At 38.7% G+C, this 18,028-nt stretch overlaps 1 protein-coding gene across 11 annotated transcripts in view; it reads left to right on the forward strand.

The window, feature by feature from the left end:
- The window catches only part of MPP3 (membrane palmitoylated protein 3), a 31,433-nt gene that overhangs the window by 11,210 nt on the left and 2,195 nt on the right, over positions 1–18,028 (forward strand). For 10 of the 11 annotated variants that reach the window (XM_040617306.1, XM_040617296.1, XM_040617307.1 and 7 more), the window contains 16 exons: positions 57–175; positions 673–750; positions 2,731–2,811; positions 3,312–3,449; positions 4,401–4,482; positions 5,965–6,050; positions 7,491–7,565; positions 8,611–8,807; positions 10,606–10,670; positions 11,517–11,537; positions 12,861–12,902; positions 13,354–13,518; positions 14,214–14,294; positions 15,672–15,765; positions 16,543–16,651; positions 17,542–17,661. In XM_040617306.1, coding sequence (XP_040473240.1) covers positions 57–175; positions 673–750; positions 2,731–2,811; positions 3,312–3,449; positions 4,401–4,482; positions 5,965–6,050; positions 7,491–7,565; positions 8,611–8,807; positions 10,606–10,670; positions 11,517–11,537; positions 12,861–12,902; positions 13,354–13,518; positions 14,214–14,294; positions 15,672–15,765; positions 16,543–16,651; positions 17,542–17,661 — 1,553 coding nt within the window. The remainder of the gene's footprint in view (positions 1–56; positions 176–672; positions 751–2,730; positions 2,812–3,311; positions 3,450–4,400; positions 4,483–5,964; positions 6,051–7,490; positions 7,566–8,610; positions 8,808–10,605; positions 10,671–11,516; positions 11,538–12,860; positions 12,903–13,353; positions 13,519–14,213; positions 14,295–15,671; positions 15,766–16,542; positions 16,652–17,541; positions 17,662–18,028) is intronic. The other variant, XM_040617305.1, reaches the window with a different exon arrangement.

The following is an 18,028-nucleotide window of genomic DNA, read 5'->3' on the forward strand; positions in this document are numbered from 1 at the left end:
GTCCCATGAGACATGCCGTCTACAAAGCTTTTGTTCTGTCCTGAATTTAAATTTAGGATTGCATGAGACTCTGGCCCTTTTGACGTCTCAGCTAAGACCCGATTCAAATCATAAAGAGGAAATGGGATTCCTTAGGGATGTCTTCAGTGAAAAGAGTCTCAGCTACCTGATGAAGGTAAAAGCTTATTTATGAACGTACTTTTTCCTAACAGGTTACTTATTCTCTGTTCCCTTGATTTATCAGCTGTTTACTTTGCCAAAGCTTTTTTTTTTTTTTCTTTTAAATTCTATACTGACCGAAGCATGCATTTATTTAGGCACAAACATCAAGAACATTCGTTGACAGTTAACATATTTTGTTCAGAAAAAGGATTTCTGCCTTGATTGCCAAAATGCAGATACAGTGCCTGGTAGCTAAAAAGCAGTGTGGAATGGCTTAATTGTTTCCCTTATGCTCTAAGTCTTAACCTTTCTGGCCATCTATGAAACTAGCACAAGAAAAAGAAAACTACAAGGCTCCTAAACAAATCAAAAATAACCCCAAGAGAGGTTATTTTTCTGTCAATTGTCTCAGAAAAATTCTATTTCTTAAATATAAAAATACTCCAATGTAGGTATATTTAGGAAGTTTTGTATTTCTCTGTAGTAATATACCCAAGTCGTCTTTTTCAGATCCATGAAAAACTCCGTCATTATGAAAGACAGAGTCCAACTCCTGTTTTACATAGTGCAGCGGGATTAGTTGAAGATGTGAGTAAAAATTCTTGTCTCCTTATTTTCCTATTATTTATGCCTGCTTTTCTTACAAATCAAAGTTTTACAATTGTGCTGTATGTGTCAATATTTCTCATCTTCCCCACTGTCTTTGGAATTTGTTGGCTGGTTTCACTCATGATTTATCAAAATATCATGTCATTAAATGTCCAGTGAAGACAGACACAGGCAGGTGGATGTTATTAATGGACTTCATAAGGGAGAGGCTGCAAAAGCATTCGGTCCTTTCTTGGCAATAGACTATCCCAGCTAAACATTCAGTCTTAAGGACTTAAATTTATCACAACCCAAACAGTATTGCTGTTCACATAGAACGTTTCTGTTGGAAGGGACCTTGAAAGATGATCTAGTCTACCTTTCGCTGGGTCAGGTTGCTCAAAGCCTTGTCCAACTTGACTTTGACCATTTCCAGTGGTAGGGCATCCACAACTTCTCTGGGCAACCTGTTTTAGCATCTCATCACAAAAAAATTCTTCCTTGTATCCAATCTAAATCTGCCCTCTTTCAGTTTAAAACTGCTGTCCCTTGTCCTGTCACTACAGGCCTTGGTAAAGAGCTTTTTTCCATCTTCCTTTTAAGTGCCCTTTATGTATTGAAAGGCAGCAGTAAGGTCTCCTGGAGCCTTCTCTTCTCCAGGCTGAACAACCCCAGCTCTCTCAGCCTTTCTTCATAGGAGAAGTGTTCCAGCCCTCAGATCATTTTTGTCCTCCTCCTTTGGATGTGCTCCAACAGGTCCATGTCTGTCTTGTACTGGGAACCCTGGCACTGGATGCAGTACTCCAGGTGGAAGCGGGGGGGGGGGGGTGTCTCAGAAGAACAGAGTTGAGGGGCAGAATCCCCTCCCTCTGTCTGCTGGCTGTGCTTCTCTTTGTGGAGCCTGAGGTACAATTGGCTTTCTGGGCTGCAAGCACACGTTGCTATCGTGTATCTGATTTTTCATCCCCCACTATCCCCAAGTCATTCTCCACGGGGCTTCTCTCAACCAGTTCATCCCCCAGTCTGTTCACAGAGCAAAGTTGTACCTTAAATTTGTTTGTAATGTGCTGCAGGCCTGAAAAAGTGAAATTTGTACTGCCTTTGATGGCTCTTTACAAGCAGCTTGCACCTCTTTCCTTGCAAAGTGTAGCAAATGGCTGTGGAAGGTTTGGGAGCTAGAATTCCTCCCTTTGTAAAGCCAAGAGACCCTGCTGCTCCATCACAGCCTGCAGCATACCCCCCCTCCCACAAATAGCCTACTGCCTCCGTCAAAGTTCTGGCACTGCTGCCTGTCAAGTCGTACAAAATTGCCATCCTCTAAACAGCAGAGGAGGAGTTTTATACAGGACTCTGATTTCCCTATCTAGAACCCTTTACAGGGAAAGAAAATCTCCGTTGCTTCCAACCCTTTCTCCCTTCCTCCTCCTCCCATCCAACCCGCATAGTGCAGAAGTTATTCTCTAATTTTTTTTTTTTTCTCTAATCTTTTGTTTGGAAGACCTGAGACTCCAGGGCATGTTTTGATATCCAGGCTTTGCAAGGCAACACGGGAACTTTTGTTGCATGTTCCACACAGGTGATGCTGCCTGGTTACAGAGAGGATTAAACTCCTTTATCATAGTGCAAGCACAAGAGTGTTGTTTCGCATATCACTTACAGATTCCATATAGATTTTAAATTTTCAGAAATAATTCCTGAAGTTATATTGGTGGAATCACTCAGAAAATGTGTGATTAGGGACTAGGATCCCGATTTCTGGTGATGTCTTCCTGCACTATCTAATAAAAGTAAAATAGATGAAGAAGCTTTAATTTCTTCTTCGATTCATTCACTATTAACTGGGATTGTTTTTGATCAGCTCACACCACTTTGACGAATGATGGAAGTTAGCAGACACTCACCAGAAACACTCACTTGCAAATATATGGTCTTGTTTGGTTGACTACTTTAATTTTGAGGATGTTAATTTTTATTTTAAAGGTAATAGAAGAATTGCAGACCGCACCAGTGAATAATGAAGAAAAAGAGCTACTTCAGCTGTTGTCAACACCACATCTCAGGGTAAAAAAACACACCAGAGACCTTAACAAAATTCCTTTGCAGAATTCCAGTAGAATGTTTCGTAATGGAAAAGTTACACTGGCGAGTTCCTAGGAGAAAGGGAAGATCTCCTACAAACTGTAGTTCTGTTCCATTGTGATTTCCTGCACAGGCTTCAGGATGTGGAGGGTACTGAGATGACACAGCGTCAGCCTTTTGTGTGTAATGCACCATGTCGTCTTCTCTCCCCTCCTTAATATTTTCTGAGGGAGCACCTTCTGCTTTCCGTAGTTCACTCCGTTGTGTAAGTTTGTTTAGGCTGAGCTTTGTTAATGCCTGGATTTGCTTACACCAGTACATAGTTTACATGATGGGTAAGATAACTGCCAAATCTTTTTTTGAGGGATTTATGGTGAGGGTGGGAAAGGGGGGGTTTAAGTTTGCTGTAACGTTGGAAATGTGAGAACTGGAAACTATAATATTACCCCATTATATTACTGTTTCTTACTCCTTTTATGCAGGCAATGCTTGTAGTACATGACACCGTAGCACAGAAGAACTTTGACCCAGTCCTTCCACCTCTACCTGATAACTTTGATGATGATTTTGATGAGGAATCAGTGAAAATCGTTCGGCTAGTGAAAAATAAAGAACCCTTGGTACATATAAGATAATCCATCTCTAGTCATAAAACTCGGTAGTGCAAAAGCATTATTGTGAGTATGGAGGAGATACCTGAAGATGTTGCCAAATAGTCTGCAAAAACTAGGAGTGTTCTGAAGCTAGTAAAATAACATAAAAAGAAAAATTTGGTGAAAACACCTTCAGTTTTGCATGAGACACTTTATAGGCATGGGCTTATAATGCCAGTTAATGCAGGTGGTGTGACCTTTGAGGAAACTATTCTGTTGAAGCAATTATGCATATTATTAATATTAATTCTTTTCATATTGTAACTAACATTCAGTGAATTAAAACCTTCATTTACATGAACGTCAGTGATGTATGGTAAGAGTATGTTTGATAGCTGTATGTAAACATATTGACAGGGTACTAATTTTATAGAAATGGAAGAACTGATTTCCTAAGAAAATACAGTTATATTTCTTCGGGGAAGAAATCTGTTAAAGTGCCTTCTTTATATGACAGTAGGTAGTAGAAGAGGGCAGTGGCGTAATTCCTGGTTAAAGTGCTATATTGCCAGCAGAGGTAGGAGAAGAAAGAAAATATTGAATTACTTGGCTTTCCTTGCTTTTATATGTAAAAATACTGGCTGTGTTGTATAAAGTTTCAGAATACACACAGAGAAAGCTTGTAAGAAATTCTGTTTTGCACACTTGAGTGACTTTGCTCACCACAATAATGTAGGTAGTGTAAGCAGTTGACAAAGGTGGCAGAAAGGAAGGTGTGTGCCTTCCCACAGTCACACGACGTGGGCACAGGCAAAAGTTGAATAGTGGTGAAAATTATCAAGGAGGAAGATAAAATTTGCAGGGCAAATTAATTCCAGTTGAAAAGACTCATTAACTTATGTGTTATTTCACGGCTGGCTGTATTCTAAGAAAATTCTTCTGATGGTTTCTTGGGGCGGGGGGCATGTTTTATTTCAGGGAGCTACCATCAGACGAGACGAGCATACAGGAGCTGTGATTGTAGCAAGGATCATGAGAGGTGGTGCGGCGGACCGCAGTGGTAAATTTCTGAAGAAAAAGCGATTTAAAATGGCATTTGTAAACTGTTTTAAAACTTCCTGAACTCTGCAAGCACACATGTACTCTACACATGTACCTAGAGCAATAATCTGAACCTGATAGTTATTCATTCCAAAACCAGTCCTTTGGACACAGGTGTTTGATATGTGTATAGACTATTTTGGAGGGGAAAAAAACCCAACAACCAAACCCACCCCAGCCTATCAAAATCTTAATAAGCAACTGTTAGATGTCAAGTCTGAACTAGTATGTAGGCTTTCTCTGTAGTCTGGTGGAGGGAGGTGGATGTTGCTGGAGAACAAATCATCCCAACGAGCTTCGGAATGGGATGGGTCCCTGCTGGAATTGCTTTTCTTCCATGCTGATGATAAGGGAGCCCCCGTGGTAAGCTTGCTTGGCAATGGAATTTCTGGTGTCTAGTGGCAAGAGAGACTTTTGTGCCTAGGCTGTCGTTCAGCGTGCTCTTAGGATCTACAAGATTAATTCACGCAGTAATTAACCTTCCATTTTTCTAGAAGGTGATCATGCAGACTTTATTAAATAAGCTGAATTGGCCTTATATGAGTGGTACAGACTCCAAGCCTCCTGCACCTTTTTTTAATACACGAGTAATGCAATCCCCAAATTAATGAATTAGTGTTGAAAAACATAGCTAATTACAGATTTCTTCTTGATGGTTATCATTCTTCAAATGAATGTAGTCTGATAAATGTAACATGAAATTACTAGAGCATGTGCTTAGCATTTCTGTATTTCATTAGTAATTGATTAATTTAATTAGATACAATTTTCTGTAAAATAGCTGCTAGGAAAAAATGCTAACGGAGACGGGAGAAGTAGTTCTAAGCTTTAGAAGAAAGAAAAGAATGTTTTTTACCTCTAATCTAGTATCTTGGTTTATTCAGTGTATTGTATTATTTTCTGTTTGATTTACTGAGAAATTTTGTTGGTGAACAGTAGTTGTAGAACACAAGCACAACATTTACTGAACCGGATAAATGAACCTAAAACTTGTAAGGTCGCCTTCATGGCTAGTTAAAAAAAAATATGTAGTCCAGCATTCTTTCTGGGACTGTAGTGTTGATCTGTCACTTGACAGCCATGTCATTCCTGCCTTTATAGTCAGCAGCAGGACTCCTGATTCTACAAGATTTGATCATCCTCATGAAACTATTGCAGTTTTGCATTTTTAGTGCTGATCCAAATATAGAGGCGGTGATTTTTCCAGAGTATCTTGCCACATGTTCTCTATCTCCACGCTGTGAGCTGGTGCTGCATGAAAAAAACACGCGATGTGGAATAAGGGTGGGAGATTTCAGAGCACGTTGCCAACCAAGGCACTTGGTATTAGTAGGAAATCAATTAAGCTGGGAGAGGGAGGTACATGGACTTAGGTCAAACGTTGGAAGAGTGGTGCTTTCCGGTCTGTAGACTTATTTTAATTTCTGTACTGTCCTTTCAGGTCTCGTCCATGTTGGAGATGAACTAAGAGAAGTCAATGGTATTACTGTGCTTCACAAACGACCGGAAGAAATAAGTCAGATTTTGGTCTGCACTGATTTTCATTTCAAGATCTTTTCTGTTGGGTGATCTCGTAATTACAATAGATGATGAAATTTAATCATGAATTTAAAATACTTACAGAGCTAAAAGATTCAGTCCCTGCTTGTCTTTGCATTAAGAGTTTTTCTTCTCCCAGGGGATGAGTCTTCTTCTGACTTCAGAAACTTCATTGAACTCAATCAGTACCAAATAAGATACAAATACACAGTTACATGTTGCTCTGTCAAGAACTTCCCTTTCATGCTTTGTTCATGACAAGCAAATTGCAAATTAAAAGTGCATTCCTAGAAGATAAGCAGTTTATTCATAATACAGTATGTTGGGAAGCTGGGGGAAGTCTTGGCTGTGTGTCCAATGGACCTCTCAGTCCTTACCAGCAGATTCCTTGTGATAACAAATTCTTGCTTCAAGCTTCTCTAGCATTAAAGCCCACAAATCCTGGTAGAAAGTGTTGTAGCTCTTATGCTTATTTGTCTCTGACGTCCCTCTTGTGGCTTGGTTCCCCCTTGTCTTGGTGTGGAGCGGAGTTAGGGACGCAGTAAGAGGAATGGCAACACTAGGAGACTGAAGCATCTGGCATCAGTTCCATCACCGAATTTAGATTTAGATCAGAATAATCCTGAATAAGGAGAATGACTGGTTCTAACTTGGGGGTAGGGGGAGGAATCAAAATCACATTTTCAGATACTCTTGTCAAGTTTTATTTGTAGGGACCCTGGGATGCTGTTCATCTGTCATGTTCTAAATGGCTGCAGTGTAACGGTTTGCTTTTCATGGTTTGTTTTTTGAGGAAGAGCTACAAATGTTTGTCCAAGTGGATTGTCTGACTTTTTAATCTGTGCACAACAGCAGGCTGCTGTAGGACACAGTTCATCTCATCCAAAATAAGGCATCTAAAATAGATCTCACAAACCTATTCTAGATTCTCAAAGCACCTAGAAGTGTTTTTTAATTTACTGTAACTAATAATTGAAATTTAGTAGCAAAGATTTTTAGACTGAAAGTAGATGTTTACATTTCACCCTAACCAGTTATAACCCTGGGAGTTACATGTGGGAAAATACAGTGATATTTTTCAAAGAGGCACTTGAAAATGGTTCATTTGGTACTAAAAGCCACAGACATATTTAATTCCCTGTGAACTGTAATCCAGAAGTTAATGCAATTGCTAAAAGCAAATGAAGGAATTTTAATACAGGTCTTAATATGTTCTAGCCAAGTAGTTCCTGTGGGTGTCTCCATGGGGAAGACACTGTTGTGGAGATTTAATTGTTGTGTCGTGGTCTCTAATGAAGTTAAATAGTGGATTAGCTTGGCCTGTTACAGTTCTGAGAAGAAGAGACACCTCCTAAATGGGAACTCGAATAGTCTGTGACGTGTCCTTGTCCTGCTTTCAAAGTAAAAAAACATTTCTCTCTTTCTCAGGCTCAGTCTCAGGGATCAATAACATTAAAAATAATTCCAGCTATCAAAGAAGAAGATCGTCTAAAAGACAGCAAGGTACACAACTTGAGTGAAATGCTGAAGCGCGTGTTTTCATTTTTACACAATTCTGGCATCTCTGTAAATGTAAGGTTCCTGCTGTTTCAGTAAGGAGTGTCACAGACCCATAATTGAACTTAATTAGAAGTTAATTAAAAAGAAGACGACAGCAGAACAGTTTCTTCTTGTAAAACGCCGTGCCCTTTATCCAGTAGAATTACTTAGATGACTTCTCCATCATCTTGGTACATGTTCTTCAACAGCATTTCTGATATCTAGCCTCTCGGTTTTGTTCATGTAATTAAAACTGGTGTTCCTGCCGGTCTCCTCACACCATGACAGCTGCTGTCTGTCTGTTATCTCTTGATTGGGTTGAAACACCTATTTGCAAACATTGTTTGCCCCCGTTAGCCCACTGTAGACATTGACAGGCCTCTTTTGAGCGCTACATGTGCCCTGCTCCATCAGCAGTGACTTACTGTTTGACCAGGCCCTTACAGGATTCCTCTGTCAGCCCTTATGTCTGCTTCCCTGCTCTCAGCTACCGAATTTTTAAAATACTTTTAACAGTAGTTCTACTGTGATGTGTTAAATGGTGGTAAGATACAAATCCAAAGTTGAGTAGTAGGTTTTGATGCATTTAAAGAACATTTTAAGAACAGTCTTTATAACTGGGAAATTTTGCCATAAATCCCTTCTTATTGTTTTCTCCCTCCCCTTAGGTTTTGGGGTTTTTTTCTTTGTTGCATTTTGTACTTATGTAGACTGTGAACTGTGTTTCTTGGGGCTTTGATCTTTGAGTCCCATGTTCCACAATGCCAATACACAATGACTGGGTATGTGCTTGAAAGTTTATTTTTCTGCGTAAGTCAAAATAGAGATGCAGCTTGCTAGCTTTTAGTATTTTTGAGTACTGTAAAGCATAAAGGAGAGCAGAAATGTACATATTACATGCATATATATATATATACAGTCAGCAGTAGAAGCACCGGGGAAGCCTTTTAAAGGTAGTTTGACATTCCAAATAGGACAAGAAGAATGGATGTGTTGCTTTCTTTTGAAGGTGTTTATGAGGGCGCTTTTCAGCTATAATCCCAAAGAAGACAGAGCCATTCCTTGCCAGGAGGCTGGGCTGCCGTTTAAGAAGCGACACATCCTCGAAGTTGTAAGCCAAGATGATCCCACGTGGTGGCAAGCAAAGCGTGTTGGCGATACCAACCTCCGAGCAGGCTTGATCCCCTCAAAACAGTTCCAGGAAAGGTTTGTTGATTACAGATACTATTTTTTTCAGCCCGTATAGTATCATACTGATTTTATGCTGCCTTTTTTCATAGGTAATGAAGGGCAGGATCATGCTAGGGTGAATACCAGGTGCTTTAAATGCTCAAAAGCTGCATCTTTTCATCTTTTCCAACTATATAATGAGTTTCCCAGCTTTTCTTGGCTAGTTTACCACTGACTTAGGCTTTGTAGCTTGACAGAAACACTTGCTAAACTGTATGAAATGAAATGTGGTATGTCAGTCTCTTGGCTTCGTATCTTAAATCTCTGGGAAATATACTGTATTTCCAGACTTGTACTTCCACAGTATGAGAGGAAATGCTGATTTATTGTAACAGTTTTGAATTTATGCATGTAGTAGTAGTAACAAAAGAGTAGCTGATCTTCCTGCTGGCACCGAAGGGAGTATTTAGCTTGGACACAGATACCTTCTGGAGCTTGAAGTTTCTCTGTTTTCACAGCAAGATACGTGTATCTTTTAAAACAAAAACATCCCTCGAGTCTTGTATTTACAGTAAAGAAATCTTAGATTTAAGAAGGAATCTGATTTAGGCCACTGGTCTCGTGTGATTCTTACTCCAAATTACTGGATTCAGCTTCTTTGGATTGCAGGTGTTACAAAGGTGGGGCATCTAAGAATTAGAGGTCTGATTTTATTGCTGGCCTCAAAGATTTGCATAAGGTTTCTAATAGAGCACTTCGCCCCGCTCTGTGAATGCTTCTTTGAAATACCAAGCAAATCCTGCCTGAACAGCTGTATCCATCCTCCTGTGCACACATGCATGTCAACAGATACCGCTGCACGGCAGTCCTTGGGATTTTTTTATTTTCTTCTTTTTCCTTTTTTTTTTTTTTTTTTTCAGATGTTGTAAACTCCATTTCAATATATGCAAGAATATAAAAATTGCCTCCGGGTCTGTTTTCCCCTGAGTGACTCTATAAATGCCAGAGCATCCTTAATCTGTTGTGAATGTTGATCTCTGGCAAAAAAAAAAAAGAAAACACTTAGGAAAAAAACGGGGTTTATTTTGCCATGTGAGGGGTTTCTTGGGGGTTGGATTTTTGTTGTGGGTTTTTGGGGTGGTTTTTGGTGTCGGGTTTTTGGGGTGGGGCAGCAGTGTGTTTTGAGCAAATTCACGACTTGGGGGATAAGGAGTTGAGTTCTAGTTCATGATTTTAACAGTTCAGGAAGTTTTACTTGATATTCTTTCTTACATTTTCACACAAGTTGTTTGAATTGGTTTGTTTATTAGTAAATAACAGAAAACTCCATGATCTGGAAGGCAGTGGATAGTTTCTGTATGGCTTCAGTGATGCTTTTGGGCAAAGGTTATCTACTTTTGAGTTCTCTTTGAGCTTAGTAGTTTCTCGGATTGTGGGCAGACAGGAATTTTGCCCATTCTTTGTGAAAACGGCAAATAGAAGTTGGATTCTCAGCAGAATTAGAATGGAATAGAACAGTTGTTTCCTTAATCTTGCAAAAAAGCTTGAGTGGGGAAAAGGAAATAGAAAAAAAATTACATTGATAAAAGTAACATGCTATTGTTTTCTGTGCTCGGATATATGAAAGCCTAAAATGTTTTACAGTCTTCTGTCTGTCACTTACCAACAGCAATATTGGACCATCACAGTTTTAAAGAAAAACATCTTTTAAAATGTTAAATCTTTGGAGGAGAAGCACTATTTCATTATTTTCAATGCTCTATGTATAATATGCGATAAATTCTTTATGATTCTGAGCTCACATGGCTAAAATAAAAAAATATTTTCTATTTAGACGATTGACTTACAGAAGAACAATAGGCACTTTGCAGAATCCCAGAACTGTGAAGAAACCATTATGTAAGTCTGTTCTGTTCCTTCAGTGATGTCTCAGTTGGTCCCACTTCCTCAGTATTTTTCTGTTAATAATTTCAATAATGATGTGTTCGAATACATTTTGTGTAAGCTGCCATTAATTGATTGGCATGGATACAAGCTGCCACGTGAGAGGATCTGGGTTTGAGCTTGACCCAGTGTTGCCAGTACCTACTGGTTTGCAAAAACCCGTGACTGTCTCTCTCTTCCTAAGCCTTACATATTGTCTAGATGCTTTAAAACTTGCTGGTGTTCACATACTTTTTTTTTCTATGGTTTCTAATGTTCCTGTTGCTCTTGGGTACTTCAGCACAGCTTTTATATTGATGTGTGAGGCGAGTGCCACCCTCGTGTAGACTATTAATCTGGAAATTGTCCCTTTTCAGGGATATAAGTGAACTTGTGACTTGTGGTGCGTGGCACATCTCGTGAAGAGATGCAGGTATCCTCATGCTATAAAAAGGAGGGAAGATGCTCAACTAAATTATAAAATAGCTTTACTGATTTAAATGGAAGTTTTCCAAATCAGTTTCAGTTACGTTCAGTGCTAGGAAGCGTGTAATGATGATTGTTACTTGGGCTTTTTCTCAGATGTTCTCTTGGCAATTAAGCTGATATGTGGTTATAATACTAAATTTTAGCAAGAAGTCTTTTAAGTTTTAGCAAGAAGCAGTTGATAAGGCTACATCACTGCATTTTGTTTTTTAAGATAGAAAAGCCTGTTAAGCAAACCAGACCAGAAGAACCTTCCTTTCCATTCCCTCTAATTTTACTCAGTCATTTGCTAGTCTTTTAATATCATACCAACTCTGCCTTTCATGCTAACTACAGATGACCAATCTTCTGATAAAGGTAGGTACTCTCCCTTTCTGTCTGAATATAAACAACCACGGCTTTTTCTAAGATACTTGATAAGCCCCCAAGCAAAGAGAATAGTGGATACAGCTTATTCCTACAGCAGTTTCTTTTTGGGTTACTATTTAAACTAATTTAATTTGGATTGATGACTTAGGTAATGATGACCTCCAAATTTACGAGAAAAGATTTGTGTCTTCTGATTTGCATTTACATGTTCTGTAGGTTTCTGAGTTGGGCTGAAAGAGATGCAACTTACCTGCAGTCTTTATATCTGATATTTTTTAAAAAGTAAAGAAATACTGGAGTTTTAACATTTTAGAGCACCTGTATCAATCCAAATTGATTTTTCTTCACTGTTCCTTTGGACTGTTTTCTGTGTTATTTTCATTATGAGCAGCTGTGTCAGGCTCATGCAGTTTTATGTCACTGCATCACACACCTTTCCAAATAGTAGGTATTTTCTGTTGAATTATGCATGGTGTGATTTTATCCACCACCCCTTACACGTACTTTCTGAGAATAACATATAACATTCCAAGTATCAGTATTACATCAACTTCAGTGATACTCTGTCATCAGCTGGCCGTGACAGGTGTACCCTATCGAAGTGCGAGGAGTATTTTGCAGCTAAATATCATGGGTTTATGTCATATACTTTTAGGGGCCTTGGGGGTGGTCATAGTTTGAGGAGGTGTCGGTTGGCCTTTTTTGACATCGATTTGTGTATTATTTTACATACTTGCGTATGACAAAAGCATGACGTCTTTACCTTTTTAATAAAGAACTCATAAGCAATGATAATTTTAACTTGGTCAAAATGAAGGTGTTCGGAGCTCATCTTTCAGTGATCCCCAGTTCCCTTTTTTCAAGCCCAAATGATATTGAAATGTCACAAGAGGTAATATTCTTACAATATCATACCCATTTATAAAGTCACACGTTAAACAGCTCTGTTTGCAGAGTCTTCTTTTTTACTTAAGACTGACTATTATATACTTTTAGCAGCAACATTCATCAAATGTAATGAGTGTTGAAGAGCATAAATTCTGGGAACCATAAATACCAAGACGTAAAATTCTCTTGTGCAATGTCATAATCAGGGATTTTTTAAAATATAAACCAGTAGCCAAGGCAAATAATTTTTTGTATCATTTTATGTTAGAAAAGCATGTGCATAGGATGCAGGATACAAAACTTCTTCCCTCACCAATGACCCAGACTTGTTTCACAGGTGCTGTTTAAGGTATCTTCCTCCTCCCTTCTCACTCTCCTTTCCTCTCTGCCCTCCCCACCCCACCCTGGATTTTTAATTTACAGAAGACTGTGACTGTGAAGGATATTTCAACGGACAGTACATAGGTGAGAAACCAAAATCCCTTTCATCTTCCCTAACACACCCCTGGGAAAAAAAGAAAACAAAAAAAAAACTCAAACCAAAACCAAACCCCGAACACCCCCACATTAAAAAAGAAAAACTAACTTATTTACATTAGAGTTCATTTCCCGTACGTTCACAAACTTGATTATCTCTGTGCAAAGGCATAATTGGACTTTGGCATAGCCAACACTTGGCAACTCAAAGTGGTATGAGATGCTATGAGAGGGTTTTAATTATAGATTGGTTGCTCGGTTTTCTACCTGATACACAAATTTTTCATCTATAAGATTAGCATATGAACACTGATTCCATTAATAAAAAAAAATTGTGAGAGTAATTCATATTCAAAGAGAGTAACTTCTAGTTGAACAAGCTTGAAAATTTAGGTAAGTGGAGACAAGGTTTAAAGTATCTTTTTGTTTTCCTCTACAGCTGGCTTACGCAGGAGCTTTAGATTAAGTCGTAAAGAGAAGGAGAACAATGTGAATGAAGGAAAGCCAGCAGAGCAGGCAGATGCAGCAGAGCTCCTAACGTATGAAGAGGTCATGAAATACCAGCAGCAGCCTGGTGAACAGCAGAGGCTGGTGGTTTTGATTGGTAAGATACACAATTGGTTCAAAAATTTTCATGGATCTCCCCCTTCCCTTGTCACCTGCAGTCCAAGAGGCTTTCTTGAAGTGTTTGGATTTTGGTTTTGTGGTTCTGGTGGTTGGTCTTTTCTTTTGAATGACGTTTAAAAAACAAAACACCACACTAGTAAAGCAAAAGCAAAAAAAAAACCACCCAACCCCAAAACAACCAAACTCACCAAGTCCTTCTAAAAATAAAAATGCAGGACTATTTCTCATTTTTCTGATTCACTTTTCATTGGTTCTCACTCAAACATGTGCATCCTTACGCTGTCAGAACAATTAATTAAAAGGTAGATGTTAGAACTACCTGACAAAATTCTGCATGCAATTTTTTATTGCGTGTGTGTTTAACAGCCAATTTGCCAGGACGTCCTGGAAATCAAGGGTATCTGTCTCATAAAACTGACTGCTAAGATTACAGATTTTCGGACTTAGTGCCTGACAGATGTTTGTCCAGCAGCTGTTCAGTTTGTTCATGATGACATTCTTCAAAGAAGAATGTGGCGGGTCATGAGGTTTCTCATGTACAGGTTTCTTCATACGTATAATAAATAAAAATAATAATATGTATCATATTATTTTTGTGAAATGGATATTGTTTATGCTCCTGCCAGTATTTCATTCCACACAGAAATCTGTGAGTCCTTTCTATTTTATTAGGTTGTTTGGGGGCCAAGTTAAGTGAGCTCAAGCAGAAGGTTGTGTCAGAGAATCCACAGGAGTACGGTGTTGCAGTTCCACGTGAGTAAAATATACTGACTTGGGTGTGTTGCCAATTTATTCCATAAATGCTTTTTAATAGTGCTAACTGCATTAATGAGTGGTAGTTTGTGTTTTGACTATTAATTATAAGCATATTTCAGAAGTACTCAAAATTATTTTTCTCATTGTAATATGCTGTGTTTGCCCTGAACAGCTGAATAGATCACTACAAAACTTGGCAGATAATCCACTTTGGAATGGTGGCAACTGATTTTTTTGAATTGTGTTTTCCCAAGTGAACAGATCGCATTTACTTATGTCTATTAAAAAAATGAGAAACTGAATACAGAAGGAAAAAGATCATAAATTGCAAAAAGAACTAGTGTCAAAAACTAGCATCTTAAGATTCAGCCAAAACATTATAAGTGTTTAAAACAGGATGGTTTTTCCTTCAGAATATCATACTAGATAAAGTTAAAAAAAAAAAAAAAAAAGACAGCAATAAACCAAGTCAGAATTTATACTAACCAAGAATTTAAAATCCTGTAAATCTCAGCTGTTCAAACAAGCCAGTCACAGTGATAGAGAAATAAGTGATTCTGCTGCATGGTTTTGTGAGTAGTTACACTGATTTTTGCTGGATTATTTTCTAAAAGAAAAATAACAAAATCTTACACACACAAAAAAATCCATCGATATTTGTATTCCCAACAAGTCACTTCTACTTGATAGACAGGTAGAAAATGGACATTGAGGGCACTGTTTATATGTTGTTTAAGACTTTCCATAAACGTCTGCCAGGCAGACATGCAATTAGTTAGCAGTAGAACTCGTATGGGTAATTTTTATTTGAATTTAAACACACACAAAAATAGCAGACATCAGTTTTATGACCAGGATTAGATTTGTAGAATGATCACCAAAGCATCTCCTAAAGTAATAACAGTTATTAAAAAAAATCATGACATGAAAGGGACACACGTAATTACGCAAGTTTCACAAGTAGCATGGGAAAACAGCGAGGGATATTCAAATTCTGAGGCAACATAACAGGCCTTCGTATTTCATATTTTTATTTTCTGAGCTTCAGAGAAAGCGAGAGTCCAATATTCCAAACAGTTAAGAGAGACTGTTTTCCATAGGATTATACTCTACTGCTTCTACCAGGTGTAAGAACTATGCCTCCTAATTTTTGTGTTAGTTATAGCAAGCTTGAGAGCAAAACAACCTCACTTTTGGTCTTTGAATTTTTGAGAATGAGTTTAAAAGAAAATTATAATGTTTGATTTATATTTTCTGTTGATTTGAACATGCCAGTGTCTAACTACCTTGTTTGAACTCATGAAAATCTGACTGGGACTAAACAGAAAAAATCTAGTTGTTTGCAAAGGCTGATCCGTCTCCTGTGTCTTGCAGATACAACGAGGTCAAAGAAAAGTCACGAGAAAGAGGGAGTAGAATACAATTTTGTCTCTAAGCAATCATTTGAGACAGATGTGCAGCAAAACAAGTGAGTTAATTTTAAAATATTGGCATAATTGACTGTATTTCAAAAATATTGCTAGTTATCGCTTGCGTCATACGAATAACACGATCAGGTGTAAAATTGGACTAGTTGTGTTAGAAAGGTTCAGCTTTCCAAGTAAAAAGCTCTTCATTCAGTCTGGGCTGTTAGCATGAATTTAGTAAGCAGCAATTTAGAAACAACGCAGGACTAGGAGGAGGATCTTAGAATTTAAGCCTGCATCTCGTAAGTAGTGTGATTGCTCAGAATTTAATCTAGTACAAGTAACAGATGCATAGCTGGCCCTACTTAATCTCCATTTACTGCGATGGGTAACGAGTTTTATTGATAAGTCCACTTTAAAGTGTGTTGTAGACTGAATCTGTGCGTGTAAATGACTTTCTCTAAGATGCAGCGTGTTTCCTAGAAGAATATTTTTTTGGCTAGTCTCCCAGAAGATGGGAGAATTGGAATCCATTTCCTTGCCAGTTCTGTTCTAGTTCTTGTGAAAAACATCCTCTTTCTTCCATTAGGCTTGAACATCAGTCTGCTGCATTAATGCAGCTTATTCCCCTACTTGTCAGTAGTGCTGATTAGCAATTAGTGAAATGTGAAGAAGACTTGCTACTAAGCAACCAGAAGGGCAAAAAAAAAATAATAATCAGAAAAAAGAAACTCCTCTTTTCCCCCTTATTTGGTTACTGTGACTTCAGGAAACAGCTATCAAATATTCTAATTCGGTATTCTTTGTGGATGGTATTTAAAAACGTATTGATTTTTCAGATTTGTGGAACACGGAGAATACAAAGAGAATCTGTACGGTACAAGTCTTGAGGCAATCCGGTCTGTGATGGCCAAAAAGAAGGTTTGTTTGGTGGATGTGGTACCTGAAGTAAGTTCTGCAGCTTATTTTAAAGCCAGCAAGTATTTCTTCCTAGGCTGCCAGCCTAAGTAACTGATGTGGTTCACCACTGGTGGCTACTTGCCCTGCAAAGAACGATGATGCTCTCAGAACTTGCGTTTCTAACAGGTGGCCGGAGGGTCACCTAAGCAGAACAGGGCTCGTGCAACCTTTCCCGTTCCTACAAGTCCAGTTGATACAGCCTAGATTATTTTTTTTTGCGGGATTTTTTTCCCCCTTGCTGTAAGAAATGTGCATCACTGTCCTAGCCTGCTCAAATTCTAGAGAGAATACTTAGAGTGTGGATGGGTTTTTCATTCTTATTCCTTCCTACTGCCTCTTGAAGCGTTGTTAGTGTTACCAGTGCCAGTATACCTGCTCTTAATCCTTCCATCCTGGGAGTTGGTCTTCGAAATTTTGATTCGGATTTTGCAACTAGACTAGGAAAAATCTTGTGATACTACCTCAGATGAATTCCAGGTTTGAAATTTCCAGTGTTTCGCCAGTGAAGCAAACCATAAATTGCCTGTCAAGTCAATTTTATGTGTTTGTTGGGTTTTTTTAAATATACTTAGTAGCTTTTGCCATGTCCTTGTTCTATTACCACAACGCGTGGTGAGCAGGCGTGCAGTCAGGCCATGCCCCAGAGAGCCCAGGTACCTTTCTAAGCTAGCCAGGACACTGACATCAATATTTCTTCTGAAGAGCAAAAGGTTCCTGTGGTCAGCGGTACAGCACACAGGACTTCACACCACAGTGTGTACTACTGAAACTGCTGAATCCAGCTTGAGCAGATCATTGATATCTAATGAGTAGATCATTGACATCTAACAAAAAAAAAAAAAAAAAAAAAAGTGTTACAAAACCCCATCTGTTCACAGGCAGTAAAGCACTTGAGGACTCCCGAGTTTAAGCCTTACGTTATCTTTGTGAAGCCTCTCATTCCAGAAAAGAAAAAACACGTCTTAAAATCTCCCACAGAAGAAATCTCAGCCCCCCTTGTAAGTATTCTAACTTTATAATCTCATGGTTTTAGACATGATAGGAGTATTTGGGCTAGCATTTCTGTGATGTGGAAGAGCTTCTCTTCCATGACAGTGAAAGTCAAGAGCAGGGCACTGAGTGGGTCCTGTGCTTATGTAGCCTTTCAGCTGGGACTTCTAATGAGATTTTTGACTCCCTGAAAACTTGACTGTGTAAGTAACACGAAGCAAAGTGCGTGCCTTCCGTGGGGATCAGCGCACGTCATTCAAGGCTGCAGCAAGGGAAGCTGCTACGGAACTTGGATAAAACTAATAAATCATTTCACGTTTTGATGAGCAGCCCCATCAAATGGTAAGGGTGGCCACCTATTCCTGATACCTTCAG

The sequence above is a fragment of the Falco naumanni genome, chromosome 18 (assembly GCF_017639655.2).
Source record: "Falco naumanni isolate bFalNau1 chromosome 18, bFalNau1.pat, whole genome shotgun sequence".
NCBI lineage: Eukaryota > Metazoa > Chordata > Aves > Falconiformes > Falconidae > Falco > Falco naumanni.